The 8,993-nt window shown below is 41.5% G+C and overlaps 2 protein-coding genes across 3 annotated transcripts; one reads left to right on the forward strand and one right to left on the reverse strand.

The window, feature by feature from the left end:
• Positions 1-1,038: 1,038 nt before the first annotated feature.
• Tasp1 (Taspase 1) lies at positions 1,039-3,772 on the reverse strand. The gene is made up of 10 exons (XM_018030159.2): positions 3,684-3,772; positions 3,306-3,475; positions 3,038-3,105; positions 2,702-2,973; positions 2,540-2,619; positions 2,184-2,251; positions 2,009-2,125; positions 1,757-1,937; positions 1,243-1,394; positions 1,039-1,178 (listed from the first exon to the last, which is right to left on the reverse strand). The coding sequence occupies exons 2-10, from the start codon at positions 3,409-3,411 to the stop codon at positions 1,101-1,103; spliced, it is 1,122 nt and encodes a 373-aa protein (XP_017885648.2). The 5' UTR covers positions 3,412-3,475; positions 3,684-3,772; the 3' UTR covers positions 1,039-1,100.
• A 275-nt stretch (positions 3,773-4,047) lies between these two features.
• On the forward strand, positions 4,048-8,295 carry LOC108628397 (basic salivary proline-rich protein 1). Of its 2 annotated transcripts, none has more exons than XM_018030294.2 (6): positions 4,048-4,520; positions 5,155-5,635; positions 5,866-6,128; positions 6,354-6,579; positions 6,792-7,042; positions 7,160-8,295. In XM_018030294.2, the coding sequence occupies exons 1-6, from the start codon at positions 4,497-4,499 to the stop codon at positions 7,292-7,294; spliced, it is 1,380 nt and encodes a 459-aa protein (XP_017885783.1). In that variant the 5' UTR covers positions 4,048-4,496; the 3' UTR covers positions 7,295-8,295. The 2 variants fall into 2 exon arrangements, with proteins under 2 accessions (XP_017885783.1, XP_017885782.1); XM_018030293.2 differs by having other exon boundaries at positions 4,049-4,520; positions 6,780-7,042.
• The last annotated feature ends 698 nt before the right edge of the window (positions 8,296-8,993 follow it).

Here is an 8,993-nt window from a genome sequence, read left to right on the forward strand (position 1 = left end):
CGGCGCGTTATTCAAATAAGAGATAACTTCCGGTTCCAGACGTTCCTTTTACTCTTACTAAGCAACGCCAAAGAAACTTCGTCTCAGTTGTCCTCGAGAACTTTTATCGTACGGTCGCAAATAAGACTCATATTGTATTTCAAATAAATTTCTTTATTCGTTGAGTTTAATAAGTGTTAACCACTGATCTCTATATGTGTTATATAGAGATCAGTGGCTCAAACCATTGAGTTATATAAAATATCTGGAGTGTGCGCGGCTGTCAAAAGTCGTAAGATAGAAGAGTAGCGATGATTCTCCAAGAAGCGAGAAGCTATGGGGGATCTCTGTCCTTCTTTTTATATTCTCTCTCTCTATTTGTATTATCTTGTAGTAAATTTAACTATGGTGGGGATAGAAGTTCAGTATTCTATCGAATCACTTGAATTTATAACATTGTCAATCACTCGACATATACGCGTTCGAGTTCAGGTTCAGAAAACATGCATTATACACCTAAAAAGAGAAAGAGATTCCTTCACGGTTCCTCTTCGTCGGCGAACGTACCCCCCCCATTCGTTCACACTCCAGATGTTTTATATAGCTCAATGGCTCAAACAGAGCTGTTTTCCCCCTCATGCTTTTGGGAGCCCTCCCCTCGCCCATAATCCCACTTTAGGCACCGTCTTTTAAGTCCATGGGCACGAGCATGGCAAATCTTATATGTATATTTTCAGCTCTCTTCGGCGTGTCCACTTCTTGAGGGGAATAGTGCACAGTCCCTCCTAAACTACGTCTATTTCCCCTTAAATAATGGACATTGACACTAGAGTGCGGTAGTGAGCCCTGTCCACTTTCGAACAAAGAAATGAGCAATCTCCCTTTTCATCTCTGGTTATATAGAGATCAGTGCAGTGGACCGTAGGGTATTTGATTTACGGACTGGCCAATAGCAGGGGCCCGATTCGGTCGGCCAATCTGAACGCGAGAGCGAGTCCCCGCGGCGACTTCCAAATATACAAATTCTTGATGACCGTTCGAATTGATAATTCATTCATAAAATTGGTAGGAAATTGGGTGTATATTTATTGTAAAATTATTACAATTGATTCGTCTGTATCTCAATTCAGTTTGAAGCAGATGCCCTCCACAGTCGTTTTTCTGCCGACCTCCTGAGATGGCAATACTGCCATGTGACTCTGATGATCAAATGGCTTAATTACATAAAGTCTGGTTATTTCTTAATCAATTAATTTACCGTACCGTCGCCGTCTGGTCGTTCGAATTCATGTACCCGACGATCATCGAGTTCGTTGAGTGACTCCAAAGAAAATCGCCGGAGCCTTCCTGTGGCGAATACCTAATGGCCACTACACCTCCGAGTTTTTGTTCCAATCCATCCAAGAACCTAGAGTCTGAAATATGGAAACAAAAGGTTTACCTTTTTTACCTCAAAGCGATACCTTTTTCTATACAGGGCTTCTCAGAATCCATGATCTTCATCTGGAGGATCTGGAAGAGGGAGGAATTCTGAGTCGAAAGTTCCTCTACCATTTTTCTTTACAATTAAGGAAAACGTGGATCAATGACATCTTAGGGGCAGTGGTACCATAGTTTTTCGTTAATAACTTCGTTAATAATGATCGTAGAGAAAAATGGAAAAGGAACTTCTTGCTCAGAATTTCATCCTATATATGAGTGCTATACGCAATTCGCGAGCGTAAATTTATTTAAATCGTTTAGTTAATTAAAAATTCTGGAATGAATGAATCGTTACTTAGGAACTCGTTTTCCATGGCTCGATGAAGGCCAGTGATGGGGCAAGCGTCGTTCGCGATTTTCTCAGCCACCGTCCTAGCCAGAGTGGTACGAATCAAATGCTCCCCACAGCCGGAGGTGCTCGTGGCCACCGAAACGGAGCCTTTAGAGGCCCAGGCACCGCATCCCCACATTCCTGCCTTCCGACAACCACGTTCACCAATAAATACTTCCCGTGAGTAATCGATTCGATTATTCAAAAGCAACTCACTTGCCCAACCCTGCCTGGATATTTGAGTATTATTCCGCCGCTGGAACAGGCGCTGGCCACGTTTCCCTCGCCGTCGACACAAACAGCCCCCACCGTGTCCATCCGTTGCTTGGAAACCTGATGTTCAAACAATTACTCGTTTGTTCGTTTGTTGATTCACTCTGCAAAGCCATACCTTGTGAACCTCTTCACCGGAGTCCTCCACTTTCCTCTTATAGTGCTTGTACATCTTCTCTGCCTTCGCTGTTATTTTATTTCATACCAAATCACAATTTATACAATATTCTTTCAATGACTCGGTACTCAGAGTCGTTGCTTATTCTTAAGATCGTCTTGAGCATTTGATATCCGTGTTTCCAGTCTCTATCTTGTACAGGAAACAGGGACTTAAGCAAGTGCTTAAGGAGATCTTAAAAATAAGTAACAAATCTGAATACCAGCCTATATTTAGGTTTTTACATGACGAAACGAAATTATTTACTCGCTCGGTGAATATGTAAGGAAAATTTCCATCAGAAATCGTAAACGAACCTGAGATTAATTGCTCTGGAGGCAACGTTTCAACCCCCATCTCCCTGGCCCATACCTTCGCTCCGTCACCAACTAAAAAACTGTTTATCACTCGTGAAAATTCAATTGAAACCAAGTGACCAACAAGGAAGTTCTCAATGATTTCTATTGAATCATCATCACCTCGGTGGTATTCTTCCAAAGGCGATTTTCATAGCCTGACATTCACAGAGCTTCTTCGCTAATAATACAGGATTTCTGATACCATTCACTGCCCCCACAGCACCAAAATGTAAAGTATTCCCATCCATAACACTGGCATCACACTCCACATTGCCCTCAAGGGTCAAGTTTGAGCCAAACCCAGCATTGGTTAATGGGGAATCTTCCAACTCAGTGACAGCCTCACACACCGCATCCACAGGTCTTCTGCCAGCTTTCAAACTTTTTATGGCCTACAATAATTATTTACAATTAATAAGCAGTTGTAATGGTAATAATGAAATAGTCGTGGCTCACCGATTTGCATGCCTGGCGGCACAGCTTCTGGTACTTCTCTTTGAGAGCCTCTGAGTGCTTTCCCGCACCTTAAAAATAATGTATATCAGGATATTAGATGTAGAATCGCTGTTTGATGGTTAGGTTCATTGTAAACAGCTGAGAGTTGAAAGAAACGTTGGGAATCATGTTTTGAGTCTAGCTCATCTCGGCTGAGATGGTGAGTTTGTTAATTAAGGAGCGGCATGATTTTTAAGTCATCGTGGATAAATCATAATTGGCAGCATACCGACATGTACCGCGATGAATCCATGATTTACGTTCATCACACAAACGCACACACACAACACACACATGCTGACGTACGCGTGGCGCCATCTAGGAAGGAAGCGCATGCGTCCACACTATGCCTGTACCCATACAGATATTATAGATAGAGTACAGATGCCATAGGCTCGCCTGTAAGTGGAATTGATACGCTGTTAGAAAGAAAACGAAGTAGAAATTTACTACCTCTCTTCGTTTAACAGCAGCAGAGCGCATGCTCTGCATGCATACAGCATACGTATTCGAACCCATATACACCTATATGAGTACTGCGCATGCGTCGGTAGAGAGAAAGAGGTAGTCATTCTCGTGTTCCTCTCTTTTTCTATTTGCGACTCACGTTTGCGGTTGGCTTCTGTACTCTATGTATACTATCTCTATGCCTGTACCACAGCCTTCTTCAATCCTAGCCCAGTCACTGGCGCGTACAAAATACACGGTAGTGGGGGTCTCCGGGAGCAGAGGAGGCGCGATTATAATCGCTCCATACGGCAACCCTGCTCCAGGGCTTGGATATTTTATCCCGCACGGTTCGCTTCCCCTCTTTTTCGCCCGTATTTCGATCCCCACTACTATTCCCCTCATGCGTGCTCATGCGCGTTCGCGAAGCTCTCCGCAGCGCTACCGTGAAAATCACTGCATACCCCCACCAACTATTGGTGCCCACCATGTTCGCGTCGTCTCCGTCTCCACTTTCCGGCCGAGGGAAAAGTTATGCCACCGCTGCCCTGCTCCCGTTCTCAACCTGGCAATGCCAGGCTGGCATTGCTGCTTCGCACTCGAGTTATGTATAGAGCTCAATGATGTACATACAATAATTCAAAATAATAATCAATACAGTTACATACGCAGAGTATAATCAAATAATTGAGAATATTCCGTTGTTCCATTGCGCGTTGCCGCGTTGCGCATCGACCTGCTTTTTAATCTTGATCAAGAGGATCAAGATTCCGCGACGCAAACTGGAAACGTCAGCGACCTAAATAGAAATGGCACGATCAATCTGAAACGGCAGAAAGTCGGGGGATTGCGTTGATCATCCTCTGTTAATATCCACCTCGTACGCAATACACGTTTATTAGCCTTAAACTGTGATTAGGTGTAATAGGTGTACATATAAAGTTCTCGCGGAGTTCCATTCTTCCAGTGAAAAATGTCTGAACCCGTTCTCAATCCCGTAAGTATTTTCACTTTTATACACTTCATTTCATTACACTTATTAATAATAATAATAATTGTTCACCTGAATCATTTTATTATTATTATAATAATATCGAAGGAATTTCAACTGTTAATTGGGACAATTCAAATAAAAAAGAATTGTCACTTGTAGGCTAGGTTATGCGTATTAAAATTATGTCTGTATTTTATACATGACATGCACTGGAAATAAAATTAATTGTTTAAATAAACATACGTTAATTGTTACAATATGTAAATATAAAAATTCCAAATTTTATTCGGTAGAAAATTCCAGGTCAGAGAAGATGGTAAAAACTTCCTTCGCCACCAATTACATATATAATTTTAACAACTATAATTAATTCAACTATTTGCTGTTGGCATTGTCCTGAATTTTTCAGAATTGTACAATTACAGTCGCACATTCAATTCTCGTTGTAGACAATTTCCATTTGAAGTGAAGAACCATTTTCAGTAATTGCATTTAATGAGTTTCTCCAGTTATTATTTAAATAAGCGTACATTACAATATTTCAACTTACATACAAACTTACGTGCAATTCCATGAAACTTACACGCAACTCATTTAAACTCGCGTGCAATTCCAAATTGTATACTTTATTCAATAGCAAATTCCGTACGTGGCGCCAGTCGAAGGTGGCCTGCATCCCGGGAAGATGTTAAAAGTGGTCGGGAGGACGCAGCCAGGCTGCGTCTTATTCGCCATTAATTATCAGCTGGGACCGAACCTCAATCCCAGGGATGACATAGCTCTGCACGTCTCCCCACGTTTCCCAAACGGTTTCATAACCCGGAACCACATAGAAAATATGACGTGGGGCCCAGAGGAAAACGCAGGGCCCATGTGGATCAAGCCTGGCCAGGAGTTCGAAATTCTGATCCTCTGCGAGGCCCACTGCTACAAAATCGCGGTGAACGGCAGACATTTTGCCGAATTCCGGCACAGATTGCCATTCCAGAAGGTTACGCATTTGGTAATCGACGGGGACGTTGAAGTGGAGTCTGTCATTAATGAAATTGTGCCAGTAGACGTGCCCAATCCCATGGCCGACGCACCGGAGGTGCCCAATCCTAACTTTGGACCTCCACGTAAGTAATTTGTCAATGAGTTTTAATCATTGCGCAATTCCAGTTGCAGTTCCAATTCTTGTTTATGGCAGTACCAATTTAAATTAAAGAATCATTGTTTTTAATTACACTTGACGAAAGCATTTACATTTGAACTTATGCTCCGTTCGCAATTCGAATTCTTTTTTAAGACAATTCCAATTGGAATTAAAAGCACACTTTAATTCTAGCAATTACATTTGCAATTGCAGCGCCCGGTGGACTGTACCCAACGATTCAACCTCCGTCTGGGCCTATGCCACCACCACCCGGTTCCATGCCACCGCCACCCGGGCCCTATGGTCCCCCACCGCCGAATAGCGGGTACTACAATCCTCAAACGCACGGCTATCAGCCAGGGTACGAGAAACCGGAAGAAGAGGATACCTTCAGTGGCTGTTTAGATAAAGTCGGCTTGGCCTTGGGAGGGTTGGTTGCCGCTGGTGGAATTGCGGCAGCAGCACATGCCATGAGCGTAAGTAATTCAAATTAGTCAGTAAAATTCAGCAACAAATTAAATAAATTGAAGTAGTTGCTAATTTTATTTGAGAGATTATCTGTGGAATTGTTTCTAAACTATCAGTGAATTTAAAAAAGAATCTTTAATAGATTTCAATAAATTCTTCCATAGTTTTGCATCCAATGGGATTGCAACGTGTTAAGGAATTGAAAAATCTGATGTAAATAAATGATTTGTTAGAAAAAGAGGGAGGAGGATCCGGAGAAGGATCATGAGAAGTCCGACGCTAATAAATCGAAAACCGAAAGCGAGGGTGGATTGGGGAGCCTTGGGTCCATTGGCACGGCCCTGGCTACCAGTTTAGTCAGCAACGTTCTCAACAATTCCCACGCCCAGCATGGATACCCGCCCCCGCCCTCTTCCTCTCCCGGTGGAGATGTACTTGGGTCCATCCTTGGGGCTTTTGGTAATATTATTACTATTATTGTTGTTGAGACTAGTCAGTAATTATGATATTTATGAATTTTTTTATGCACTACGACGTCACTATAAATTCTGCAAAAATTGTGTAAGATTTCCCAGAGTAGCTAGAATATTCCTGAATGTTTTCCTTAATTTTCATAGTACTAATGTTGAAGAAATAAAATCGCGAAATTGCATTTGCAGGTGGAGGTGGAGGTGGAGGTGCAGCACAACATCCGCAACCGCAGAGCGGCGACAGCCTCTCTGGAGCCTTGGGATTGATCAGTGGGGTTTTCGGTGGTGGAGGTCACCCACAGTCGAACTACCAACCCTCGGGCGGCTACGGTCAGTACCAGCCCTCAGGCGGCTACCAGTCCGGTGGCTCCAATGGCTCTGACCTCTTATCCTCCATTGGGTCATCCCTTTTCAGTTCTGCGATGGAGGGGTTAAACAAACACAACAAAGACGTAAGTATGAATGCATTTTTGCATTTTAGTCTGCAAATAATGTGTAGATACGAGAATTGAATGATCGCATTTCAAATTACGAGTCAAGTTAATGGGGAACATTTGAAATTCTCGTAGAAGCCCCGTCCATCAAGGAATACCACGCCGCCGTCAGAGAAGCCGGCGACACCTTCAGCTGACAATTCATCGACTGGGCCGGGCCGTAACTTGACGGCAGATGAGATCTCAAAAGGCCTGGGCTTGGACAACTAATTTTTTATTTTTTAAAAGAATATTTAAATTCACATAAACGATTATACGCCATTCGCGTACATATCAGAGATGTGAAAAAATGTTTCAGATGAAAGTTGAGTGATTTCACGGCAGACATATGATGATGATGATACTTGGATGATCTTGAAATGACAACCAGCTGTCCAGTGAGGGTTACATTGAAATTTTCAAATGGGACCCTATGTTTTTTATTGTAGATTCTTATAACTGACGTTGAAACGTTTTCGAAATACTACAAAAGTAGTTATTTTATGTAAATCATTATTGAATTATTAATTTCTGAAAAATAATCACGTGTAGTCGTTTAAAACGATAAATGAAAATAAAAATAGTAAGAATCTCAAAAAGAATTCAGAAGGGAAAGATACAGAACACCGTATAAAAACATATGAAAAATTATAAGTATTAAATTATTAAAATTGTTATTTAAATTCGTCGCTCTCTTATATAATTAATTAACAAGGAGCAATTATTTAATTGCTTACTACATCAAATTAGCTTCAATTAGTCTTCGTTATTTAATTATTCCAAAGATTAATTATGCTTATACTAACAACGAAGCTATAATATTTATTTATCAATTAATTACTTAACCAAGCATAAGCTATGTGATCCTTAATATTAATTAAGCGATCATATTTATAAAAGAAACCAGCGCACATTATTTTTTATTCAAGAGGTATAACAAAAACTGTTGACTGTTAATAGATGTAGATTGTTAATAACATGGCAACTAATTGTATACAATATTTATAGCTGTTTGCCAGCTTCAGTCTTGAATCTCATGTGGTCGACTGGAGATGAGATTGATGCATTTCCATAGAAATGAAATATAAAGTGTGTACATGTATTGTGCATTTAATGCGAGTAATGTAAGATTTTAAAGAATTCAGTTATGAACTTTAATTATTTGGGTACATGCGTACCGTGTGTTAAATCTAGCTACTTAGATTGTTAATAAACGGGCAACTAACTGTAAACAGTATGTAGTTATTGCTTTGCACAACTAGTTCTACTTCTCACTTTTCCAAAATATTTCTCGAAATCCACGAAACGTTTCGCAAAATGAATATCAAAATTTCTGAGAATAGTAAATTTTGAATTATGTGTGAATTAAAATTCGATAGAAATGAATGAATTAAATCATTAAAATTAATTCTTCCTTTTCGTACTTTCCGCTCTGTTTCCGAAACAATTTTTAAATTCTCGAAATGCTTCACAAAATTAATTTCACCAACAGTGGCGTCCAATTTTTGAACGAGAGGAACTCATTTGTGAGCACTAGCTGTAGAGCAGTAGTCAGTGTCAATATTATAGAAGGAAGCGCATGCACACCTGCACACTGCACGGTCAGGGCCAGGGCTCAGGGCTTTCGCGCAGCGGTGGCATAACTTTTCCCTCGGCCGGAAAGTGGAGACGACGCGAACATGGTGGGCACCAATAGTTGGTGGGGGTATGCAGCAGGGATCTCGTATCTTTCCGTACACGGCTCGCTTCCCCTATTTTTCGCCCGTATTTCGATCCCCACTACTATTCCCCTCATGCGTGCTCATGCGCGTTCGCGAAGCTCTCCGCAGCGCTACCGTGAAAATCACTGCATACCCCCACCAACTATTGGTCCCCACCATGGTCGCGTCGTCCCCACTTTCCGGCCGCGGGATAAAATATCCGAGCCCTG

The sequence above is a fragment of the Ceratina calcarata genome, unplaced genomic scaffold, assembly GCF_001652005.2.
Source record: "Ceratina calcarata isolate Rehan_Ccalc_2016 unplaced genomic scaffold, ASM165200v1 scaffold517.2, whole genome shotgun sequence".
In the NCBI taxonomy this organism is placed as follows: domain Eukaryota; kingdom Metazoa; phylum Arthropoda; class Insecta; order Hymenoptera; family Apidae; genus Ceratina; species Ceratina calcarata.